Source organism: Heptranchias perlo, chromosome 2 (genome assembly GCF_035084215.1).
Source record: "Heptranchias perlo isolate sHepPer1 chromosome 2, sHepPer1.hap1, whole genome shotgun sequence".
In the NCBI taxonomy this organism is placed as follows: Eukaryota; Metazoa; Chordata; class Chondrichthyes; order Hexanchiformes; family Hexanchidae; genus Heptranchias; species Heptranchias perlo.
The window spans coordinates 30,824,644-30,839,335 of NC_090326.1; the positions used below are offsets into that span (position 1 = coordinate 30,824,644).

The 14,692-nt window shown below is 52.9% G+C and overlaps 2 protein-coding genes across 2 annotated transcripts in view; both read right to left on the reverse strand.

Moving 5' to 3' along the window:
• LOC137300181 (uncharacterized) overlaps positions 1-9,708 on the reverse strand; it is a gene marked incomplete at both ends in the record, with an annotated part of 13,793 nt that extends 4,085 nt beyond the window's left edge. The window contains 4 exon segments of the mRNA XM_067969262.1: positions 4,777-5,127; positions 6,432-6,438; positions 6,852-7,153; positions 9,321-9,708. Coding sequence (XP_067825363.1) covers positions 4,777-5,127; positions 6,432-6,438; positions 6,852-7,153; positions 9,321-9,708 — 1,048 coding nt within the window.
• Positions 1-14,692, reverse strand: part of cap2 (cyclase associated actin cytoskeleton regulatory protein 2) — a 306,535-nt gene that overhangs the window by 197,414 nt on the left and 94,429 nt on the right. The gene's annotated exons all lie outside the window — the stretch shown is intronic.

Genomic DNA, 14,692 nt, shown 5'->3' on the forward strand with positions numbered 1-14,692 from the left:
CAGCAACACACACACGCACAGAGACACACACCCGCACAGAGACACACCCGCACAGAGACACACCCGCACAGACACACACACGCACAGACACACACACGCACAGACACACACACGCACAGACACACACGCACAGACACACACGCACAGACACACACACGCACAGAGACACACACACGCACAGAGACACACACACGCACAGAGACACACACACGCACAGACACACACGCACAGACACACACGCACAGACACACACAGACACACACACACAGACACGCACACACACACACGCACAGACACACACACGCACAGACACACACACGCACAGACACACACACGCACACACGCACAGACACACACACGCACACACGCACAGACACACACACGCACAGACACACACACGCACAGACACACACACGCACAGAGACACACACACGCACAGACACACACACGCACAGACACACACACGCACAGACACACACGCACAGACACACACAGAGACACACACAGAGACACACACACAGACACGCACACACAGACATGCACATACACACACGCACAGACACACACACGCACAGACACACACACGCACACACGCACAGACACACACGCACAGACACACACACGCACAGACACACACACGCACAGAGACACACACACGCACAGAGACACACACACACAAAGACACACACACACAAAGACACACACACACAAAGACACACACACACAAAGACACAGAGACACACACAAAGACACAGAGACACACACAAAGACACAGAGACACACACACGCACAGAGACACACACACGCACAGAGACACACACACGCACAGAGACACACACACGCACAGAGACACACACGCACAGAGACACACACACGCACAGAGACACACAGACACACACACACACAGAGACACACACACAGAGACACACACACAGAGACACACACACAGAGACACACACACAGAGACACACACACAGAGACACACACACACAGAGACACACACACACAGAGACACACACACACAGAGACACACACACACAGAGACACACACACAGAGACACACACAGACACACACACACAGACACACAGAGACACAGAGACACACACACACACACAGACACACAGAGACACACACAGCGACACACACACGCACAGCGACACACACACGCACAGCGACACACACACGCACAGCGACACACACACGCACAGCGACACACACACGCACAGAGACACACACCCGCACAGCGACACACACCCGCACAGCGACACACACCCGCACAGCGACACACACCCGCACAGCGACACACACGCACAGACACACACACGCACAGACACACACACGCACAGACACACACACGCACAGACACACACACGCACAGACACACACACGCACAGACACACACACGCACAGACACACACGCACAGACACACACACGCACAGAGACACACACACGCACAGAGACACACACACGCACAGACACACACGCACAGACACACACGCACAGACACACACGCACAGACACACACGCACAGACACACACGCACAGACACACACGCACAGACACACACAGACACACACAGACACACACACAGACACACACACAGACATGCACATACACACACACGCACAGACACACACACGCACAGACACACACACGCACAGACACACACACGCACAGACACACATGCACACAGAGACGCACACAGAGACAGACACAGACACACACGCACAGAGACACACACACACGCACAGAGACACACACACGCACAGAGACACACACACGCACAGAGACACACAGACACACACACGCACAGAGACACACACACACAGAGACACAGACACACACACACACACGCACAGAGACACACACACACACGCACAGAGACACACACACGCACAGAGACACACACACGCACAGAGACACACAGAGATACACACACACGCACAGAGACACACAGAGACACACACACACACACAGACACACAGAGACAGACACACACACGCAGAGACACACACACGCACAGAGACACACACACGCACAGCGACACACACACGCACAGCGACACACACACGCACAGCGACACACACACGCACAGAGACACACACGCGCAGACGCACACGCGCAGACGCACACGCACAGACGCACAGACGCACACGCACAGACACACACGCACAGACACACACGCACAGACACACACGCACAGACACACACGCAGACACACACGCAGACACACACGCAGACACACACGCAGACACACACGCACAGACACACACACAGAGACACACACACAGAGACACACACACAGAGACACACACACACACAGACACACACACGCACAGAGACACACACACGCACAGAGACACACACACGCACAGAGACACACACACGCACAGAGACACACAGACTCACACTCACACAGAGACACACACACACAGACTCACACTCACACAGAGACACACACACACACGCACACACACACAGAAAGACACACACACACAGACACACACACACACAGACACACACACACCAGACACACACACACCAGACACACACACACCAGACACACACACACCAGACACACACACACCAGACACACACACCAGACACACACACACACTCACACACACACACACACACAGAAAGACACACACACACAGAGAAAGACACACACACACAGAGAAAGACACACACACACACAGAAAGACACACACACACACAGAAAGACACACACACAGAGAAAGACACACACACACAGAAAGACACACACGCACAGACACACACGCACAGACACACACGCACAGACACACACGCAGACACACACGCAGACACACACGCACAGACACACACACACAGACACACACACAGAGACACACACACAGAGACACACACACAGAGACACACACACACAGAGACACACACACACAAAGACACACACACACACAGAGACACACACACGCACAGAGACACACACACGCACAGAGACACACACACGCACAGAGACACACACACGCACAGAGACACACACACGCACAGAGACACACAGACTCACACTCACACAGAGACACACACACACACGCACACACACACACAGAAAGACACACACACACAGAGACACACACACACCAGACACACACACACCAGACACACACACACCAGACACACACACACCAGACACACACACACCAGACACACACACACCAGACACACACACACCAGACACACACACACACTCACACACACACACACACACACAGAGAAAGACACACACACACACAGAAAGACACACACACACACAGAAAGACACACACAGAGAAAGACACACACACACAGAGAAAGACACACACACACGCAGAGAAAGACACACGCGTACTGAAAGACACACGCGCACAGAAAGACACGCACACAGAAAGACACGCACACAGAAAGACACGCACACAGAAAGACACGCACACAGAAAGACACGCACACAGAAAGACACGCACACAGAAAGACACGCACACAGAAAGACACGCACACAGAAAGACACGCACGCACAGACACACACGCACAGACACACACGCACAGACACACACGCACAGACACACACGCACAGACACACACGCACAGACACACACGCACAGACACACACGCACAGACACACACGCACAGACACACACGCAGAGACACACACGCAGAGACACACACGCAGAGACACACACGCAGAGACACACACGCAGAGACACACGCAGACACACACGCAGACACACACGCACAGACATACGCGCACACACAAAGACACGCACAGACACACACGCACAGACACACACGCACACACACACACGCACGCACACACACACAGAAAGACACGCACACACAGAGACACACACACAGAGACACACACACAGAGACACACACACACCAGACACACACACACATACACACTCACACACACACAGAAAGACACACATACACACTCACACACACACACAAAGACACACACACACACAGAAAGACACACACACACAGAAAGACACACACACACACACACACACACACACAGAAAGACACACACACACAGAGAAAGACGCACACACACACAGAGAAAGACACACACACAGAGAAAGACACACACGCACACAGAGAAAGACACACACGCGCACAGAAAGACACGCGCACAGAAAGACACGCGCACAGAAAGACACGCGCACAGAAAGACACGCGCACAGAAAGACACGCACACAGAAAGACACGCACACAGAAAGACACGCACACAGAAAGACACGCACACAGAAAGACACGCACACAGAAAGACACGCACACAGAAAGACACGCACACAGAAAGACACGCACACAGAAAGACACGCACACAGAAAGACACGCACACAGAGAAAGACACGCACACAGAGAAAGACACGCACACAGAAAGACACGCACACAGAAAGACACGCACACAGAAAGACACACACACAGAAAGCCACACACACAGAAAGCCACACACACAGAAAGCCACACACACAGAAAGCCACACACACAGAAAGCCACACACACAGAAAGCCACACACACAGAAAGCCACACACACACACAGAAAGACACACACACACAGAAAGACACACACACACAGAAAGACACACACACACGAAGACACACACACACGAAGACACACACACACAAAGACACAGAGACACACACAAAGACACAGAGACACACACAAAGACACAGAGACACACACACGCACAGAGACACACACACGCACAGAGACACACACACGCACAGAGACACACACGCACAGAGACACACACGCACAGAGACACACACACGCACAGAGACACACAGACACACACACACAGAGACACACACACAGAGACACACACACAGAGACACACACACAGAGACACACACACAGAGACACACACACAGAGACACACACACAGAGACACACACACACAGAGACACACACACAGAGACACACACACAGAGACACACACACAGAGACACACACACACAGAGACACACACACACAGAGACACACACACACACACAGACACACAGACACACACACACAGACACACAGAGACACACACACAGAGACACACACACACACACACAGAGACACACACACGCACAGCGACACACACACGCACAGCGACACACACACGCACAGCGACACACACACGCACAGAGACACACACCCGCACAGCGACACACACACGCACAGACACACACCCGCACAGACACACACCCGCACAGACACACACCCGCACAGACACACACCCGCACAGACACACACCCGCACAGACACACACACGCACAGAGACACACGCACAGACACACACGCACAGACACACACGCACAGACACACACAGAGACACACACAGACACACACACACAGACACGCACACACAGACATGCACATACACACACACGCACAGACACACACACACAGAGACACACACACAGAGACACACACACAGAGACACACACACAGAGACACACACACACAGAGACACACACACACAGAGACACACACACACACAGACACACACACACAGACACACACACACATGCACACAGAGACGCACACAGAGACAGACACAGACACACACACACAGAGACACACACACACGCACAGAGACACACACACGCACAGAGACACACACACGCACAGAGACACACACACGCACAGAGAGACACACGCACAGAGACACACACACGCACAGAGACACACAGACACACACACGCACAGAGACACACACACACAGAGACACAGACACACACACACGCACAGAGACACACACACACACGCACAGAGACACACACACGCACAGACACGCACACACAGACACGCACACACAGACATGCACATACACACAGACACACACAGGCACACACGCACAGACACACACACGCACAGACACACATGCACACAGAGACGCACACAGAGACAGACACAGACACACACGCACAGAGACACACACACGCACAGAGACACACACACGCACAGAGACACACACACGCACAGAGACACACACACGCACAGAGACACACAGACACACACACGCACAGAGACACACACACACAGAGACACAGACACACACACGCACAGAGACACACACACGCACAGAGACACACAGAGATACACACACACGCACAGAGACACACAGAGACACACACACACACAGAGACACACAGAGACAGACACACACAGAGACACAGCGACACACACACGCACAGAGACACACACACGCACAGAGACACACACACGCAGACGCACAGACACACACGCACAGACACACACGCACAGACACACACGCACAGACACACACGCACAGACACACACGCACAGACACACACACACAGAGAAAGACACACACACACAGAGAAAGACACACACACACGCAGAGAAAGACACACACACACGCAGAGAAAGACACACACGCAGAGAAAGACACACGCGTACTGAAAGACACACGCGCACAGAAACACACGCACACAGAAAGACACGCACACAGAGACACGCACACAAAGACACGCACACAAAGACACGCACACAGAAAGACACGCACACAGAAAGACACGCACACAGAAAGACACGCACACAGAAAGACACGCACACAGAAAGACACGCACACAGAAAGACACGCACACAGAAAGACACGCACACAGAAAGACACGCACACAGAAAGACACGCACACACAGAGAAAGACACACACACAGAGAAAGACACACACACACACAGAAAGACACACACACACACAGAAAGACACACACACAGAGAAAGACACACACACACAGAAAGACACACACACACAGAGACACGCACACAGAAAGACACGCACACAGAAAGACACGCACACAGAAAGACACACACACACAGAGACACGCACACAGAAAGACACGCACACAGAAAGACACGCACACAGAAAGACACACACACACAGAGACACACACACAGAGACACACACACAGAGACACACACACAGAGACACACACACAGAGACACACACACACAGAGACACACACACACAGAGACACACACACACAGAGACACACACACACAGAGACACACACAGACACACACACACAGACACACACACACAGACACACAGAGACACACACACAGAGACACACACACACACACAGAGACACACACACGCACAGCGACACACACACGCACAGCGACACACACACGCACAGCGACACACACACGCACAGAGACACACACCCGCACAGCGACACACACACGCACAGAGACACACACCCGCACAGCGACACACACACGCACAGACACACACCCGCACAGACACACACCCGCACAGACACACACCCGCACAGACACACACCCGCACAGACACACACGCACAGACACACACACGCACAGAGACACACGCACAGACACACACGCACAGACACACACGCACAGACACACACAGAGACACACACAGACACGCACACACAGACATGCACATACACACACACGCACAGACACACACACGCACAGACACACACACGCACAGACACACACACGCACAGACACACACACGCACAGACACACACGCACACAGACACACATGCACACAGAGACGCACACAGAGACAGACACAGACACACACACACAGAGACACACACACACGCACAGAGACACACACACGCACAGAGACACACACACGCACAGAGACACACACACGCACAGAGACACACACACGCACAGAGACACACACACGCACAGAGAGACACACGCACAGAGACACACACACGCACAGAGACACACAGACACACACACGCACAGAGACACACACACACACTCACACACACACACACACACACAGAGAAAGACACACACACACACAGAAAGACACACACACACACAGAAAGACACACACAGAGAAAGACACACACACACAGAGAAAGACACACACACACGCAGAGAAAGACACACGCGTACTGAAAGACACACGCGCACAGAAAGACACGCACACAGAAAGACACGCACACAGAAAGACACGCACACAGAAAGACACGCACACAGAAAGACACGCACACAGAAAGACACGCACACAGAAAGACACGCACACAGAAAGACACGCACACAGAAAGACACGCACGCACAGACACACACGCACAGACACACACGCACAGACACACACGCACAGACACACACGCACAGACACACACGCACAGACACACACGCACAGACACACACGCACAGACACACACGCACAGACACACACGCACAGACACACACGCAGAGACACACACGCAGAGACACACACGCAGAGACACACACGCAGAGACACACACGCAGAGACACACGCAGACACACACGCAGACACACACGCACAGACATACGCGCACACACAAAGACACGCACAGACACACACGCACAGACACACACGCACACACACACACGCACGCACACACACACAGAAAGACACGCACACACAGAGACACACACACAGAGACACACACACAGAGACACACACACACCAGACACACACACACATACACACTCACACACACACAGAAAGACACACATACACACTCACACACACACACAAAGACACACACACACACAGAAAGACACACACACACAGAAAGACACACACACACACACACACACACACACAGAAAGACACACACACACAGAGAAAGACGCACACACACACAGAGAAAGACACACACACAGAGAAAGACACACACGCACACAGAGAAAGACACACACGCGCACAGAAAGACACGCGCACAGAAAGACACGCGCACAGAAAGACACGCGCACAGAAAGACACGCGCACAGAAAGACACGCACACAGAAAGACACGCACACAGAAAGACACGCACACAGAAAGACACGCACACAGAAAGACACGCACACAGAAAGACACGCACACAGAAAGACACGCACACAGAAAGACACGCACACAGAAAGACACGCACACAGAGAAAGACACGCACACAGAGAAAGACACGCACACAGAAAGACACGCACACAGAAAGACACACACACAGAAAGCCACACACACAGAAAGCCACACACACAGAAAGCCACACACACAGAAAGCCACACACACAGAAAGCCACACACACAGAAAGCCACACACACAGAAAGCCACACACACACACAGAAAGACACACACACACAGAAAGACACACACACACAGAAAGACACACACACACGAAGACACACACACACGAAGACACACACACACAAAGACACAGAGACACACACAAAGACACAGAGACACACACAAAGACACAGAGACACACACACGCACAGAGACACACACACGCACAGAGACACACACACGCACAGAGACACACACGCACAGAGACACACACGCACAGAGACACACACACGCACAGAGACACACAGACACACACACACAGAGACACACACACAGAGACACACACACAGAGACACACACACAGAGACACACACACAGAGACACACACACAGAGACACACACACAGAGACACACACACACAGAGACACACACACAGAGACACACACACAGAGACACACACACAGAGACACACACACACAGAGACACACACACACAGAGACACACACACACACACAGACACACAGACACACACACACAGACACACAGAGACACACACACAGAGACACACACACACACACACAGAGACACACACACGCACAGCGACACACACACGCACAGCGACACACACACGCACAGCGACACACACACGCACAGAGACACACACCCGCACAGCGACACACACACGCACAGACACACACCCGCACAGACACACACCCGCACAGACACACACCCGCACAGACACACACCCGCACAGACACACACCCGCACAGACACACACACGCACAGAGACACACGCACAGACACACACGCACAGACACACACGCACAGACACACACAGAGACACACACAGACACACACACACAGACACGCACACACAGACATGCACATACACACACACGCACAGACACACACACACAGAGACACAGAGACACACACAAAGACACAGAGACACACACAAAGACACAGAGACACACACACGCACAGAGACACACACACGCACAGAGACACACACACGCACAGAGACACACACGCACAGAGACACACACGCACAGAGACACACACACGCACAGAGACACACAGACACACACACACAGAGACACACACACAGAGACACACACACAGAGACACACACACAGAGACACACACACAGAGACACACACACAGAGACACACACACAGAGACACACACACACAGAGACACACACACAGAGACACACACACAGAGACACACACACAGAGACACACACACACAGAGACACACACACACAGAGACACACACACACACACAGACACACAGACACACACACACAGACACACAGAGACACACACACAGAGACACACACACACACACACAGAGACACACACACGCACAGCGACACACACACGCACAGCGACACACACACGCACAGCGACACACACACGCACAGAGACACACACCCGCACAGCGACACACACACGCACAGACACACACCCGCACAGACACACACCCGCACAGACACACACCCGCACAGACACACACCCGCACAGACACACACCCGCACAGACACACACACGCACAGAGACACACGCACAGACACACACGCACAGACACACACGCACAGACACACACAGAGACACACACAGACACACACACACAGACACGCACACACAGACATGCACATACACACACACGCACAGACACACACACACAGAGACACACACACAGAGACACACACACAGAGACACACACACAGAGACACACACACACAGAGACACACACACACAGAGACACACACACACACAGACACACACACACAGACACACACACACATGCACACAGAGACGCACACAGAGACAGACACAGACACACACACACAGAGACACACACACACGCACAGAGACACACACACGCACAGAGACACACACACGCACAGAGACACACACACGCACAGAGAGACACACGCACAGAGACACACACACGCACAGAGACACACAGACACACACACGCACAGAGACACACACACACAGAGACACAGACACACACACACGCACAGAGACACACACACACACGCACAGAGACACACACACGCACAGACACGCACACACAGACACGCACACACAGACATGCACATACACACAGACACACACAGGCACACACGCACAGACACACACACGCACAGACACACATGCACACAGAGACGCACACAGAGACAGACACAGACACACACGCACAGAGACACACACACGCACAGAGACACACACACGCACAGAGACACACACACGCACAGAGACACACACACGCACAGAGACACACAGACACACACACGCACAGAGACACACACACACAGAGACACAGACACACACACGCACAGAGACACACACACGCACAGAGACACACAGAGATACACACACACGCACAGAGACACACAGAGACACACACACACACAGAGACACACAGAGACAGACACACACAGAGACACAGCGACACACACACGCACAGAGACACACACACGCACAGAGACACACACACGCAGACGCACAGACACACACGCACAGACACACACGCACAGACACACACGCACAGACACACACGCACAGACACACACGCACAGACACACACACACAGAGAAAGACACACACACACAGAGAAAGACACACACACACGCAGAGAAAGACACACACACACGCAGAGAAAGACACACACGCAGAGAAAGACACACGCGTACTGAAAGACACACGCGCACAGAAACACACGCACACAGAAAGACACGCACACAGAGACACGCACACAAAGACACGCACACAAAGACACGCACACAGAAAGACACGCACACAGAAAGACACGCACACAGAAAGACACGCACACAGAAAGACACGCACACAGAAAGACACGCACACAGAAAGACACGCACACAGAAAGACACGCACACAGAAAGACACGCACACAGAAAGACACGCACACAGAAAGACACGCACACACAGAGAAAGACACACACACAGAGAAAGACACACACACACACAGAAAGACACACACACACACAGAAAGACACACACACAGAGAAAGACACACACACACAGAAAGACACACACACACAGAGACACGCACACAGAAAGACACGCACACAGAAAGACACGCACACAGAAAGACACACACACACAGAGACACGCACACAGAAAGACACGCACACAGAAAGACACGCACACAGAAAGACACACACACACAGAGACACACACACAGAGACACACACACAGAGACACACACACAGAGACACACACACAGAGACACACACACACAGAGACACACACACACAGAGACACACACACACAGAGACACACACACACAGAGACACACACAGACACACACACACAGACACACACACACAGACACACAGAGACACACACACAGAGACACACACACACACACAGAGACACACACACGCACAGCGACACACACACGCACAGCGACACACACACGCACAGCGACACACACACGCACAGAGACACACACCCGCACAGCGACACACACACGCACAGAGACACACACCCGCACAGCGACACACACACGCACAGACACACACCCGCACAGACACACACCCGCACAGACACACACCCGCACAGACACACACCCGCACAGACACACACGCACAGACACACACACGCACAGAGACACACGCACAGACACACACGCACAGACACACACGCACAGACACACACAGAGACACACACAGACACGCACACACAGACATGCACATACACACACACGCACAGACACACACACGCACAGACACACACACGCACAGACACACACACGCACAGACACACACACGCACAGACACACATGCACACAGACACACATGCACACAGAGACGCACACAGAGACAGACACAGACACACACACACAGAGACACACACACACGCACAGAGACACACACACGCACAGAGACACACACACGCACAGAGACACACACACGCACAGAGACACACACACGCACAGAGACACACACACGCACAGAGAGACACACGCACAGAGACACACACACGCACAGAGACACACAGACACACACACGCACAGAGACACACACACACAGAGACACAGACACACACACACACACACGCACAGAGACACACACACACACGCACAGAGACACACACACGCACAGACACGCACACACAGACACGCACACACAGACATGCACATACACACAGACACACACAGGCACACACGCACAGACACACACACGCACAGACACACATGCACACAGAGACGCACACAGAGACAGACACAGACACACACACACAGAGACACACACACGCACAGAGACACACACACGCACAGAGACACACACACGCACAGAGACACACACACGCACAGAGACACACAGACACACACACGCACAGAGACACACACACACACGCACAGAGACACACACACGCACAGAGACACACAGAGATACACACACACGCACAGAGACACACAGAGACACACACACACACAGAGACACACAGAGACAGACACACACAGAGACACAGCGACACACACACGCACAGAGACACACACACGCACAGAGACACACACACGCAGACGCACAGACACACACGCACAGACACACACGCACAGACACACACGCACAGACACACACGCACAGACACACACGCACAGACACACACACACAGAGAAAGACACACACACACACAGAGAAAGACACACACACACGCAGAGAAAGACACACGCGTACTGAAAGACACACGCGTACTGAAAGACACACGCGCACAGAAACACACGCACACAGAAAGACACGCACACAGAAAGACACGCACACAAAGACACGCACACAGAAAGACACGCACACAGAAAGACACGCACACAGAAAGACACGCACACAGAAAGACACGCACACAGAAAGACACGCACACAGAAAGACACGCACACAGAAAGACACGCACACAGAAAGACACGCACACAGAAAGACACGCACACAGAAAGACACGCACACACACAGAAAGACACACACACACACAGAAAGACACACACACAGAGAAAGACACACACACACAGAGACACGCACACAGAAAGACACGCACACAGAAAGACACGCACACAGAAAGACACGCACACAGAAAGACACACACACACAGAGACACGCACACAGAAAGACACGCACACAGAAAGACACGCACACAGAAAGACACACACACACAGAGACACAGAAGGACACACACACACAGAGACAGACACACGCACAGAGACAGACACACGCACAGAGACACACACACGCACAGAGACACACACACGCAGAGACACACACACGCACAGAGACACAGAGACACACACACACACACACAGAGACACGCACACAGAGACACGCACACAGAGACACGCACACAGAGACACGCACACAGAGACACGCACACAGAGACACGCACACAGAGACACGCACAGACACACACACGCAGAGACACACACACGCAGAGACACACACACGCAGAGACACACACACGCAGAGACACACACGCAGAAAGACACACACACGCAGAAAGACACACACACACAGAAAGACACGCACACAGAAAGACACGCACACAGAAAGACACGCACACAGAAAGACACGCACACAGAAAGACACGCACACAGAAAGACACGCACACAGAAAGACACGCACACAGAAAGACAC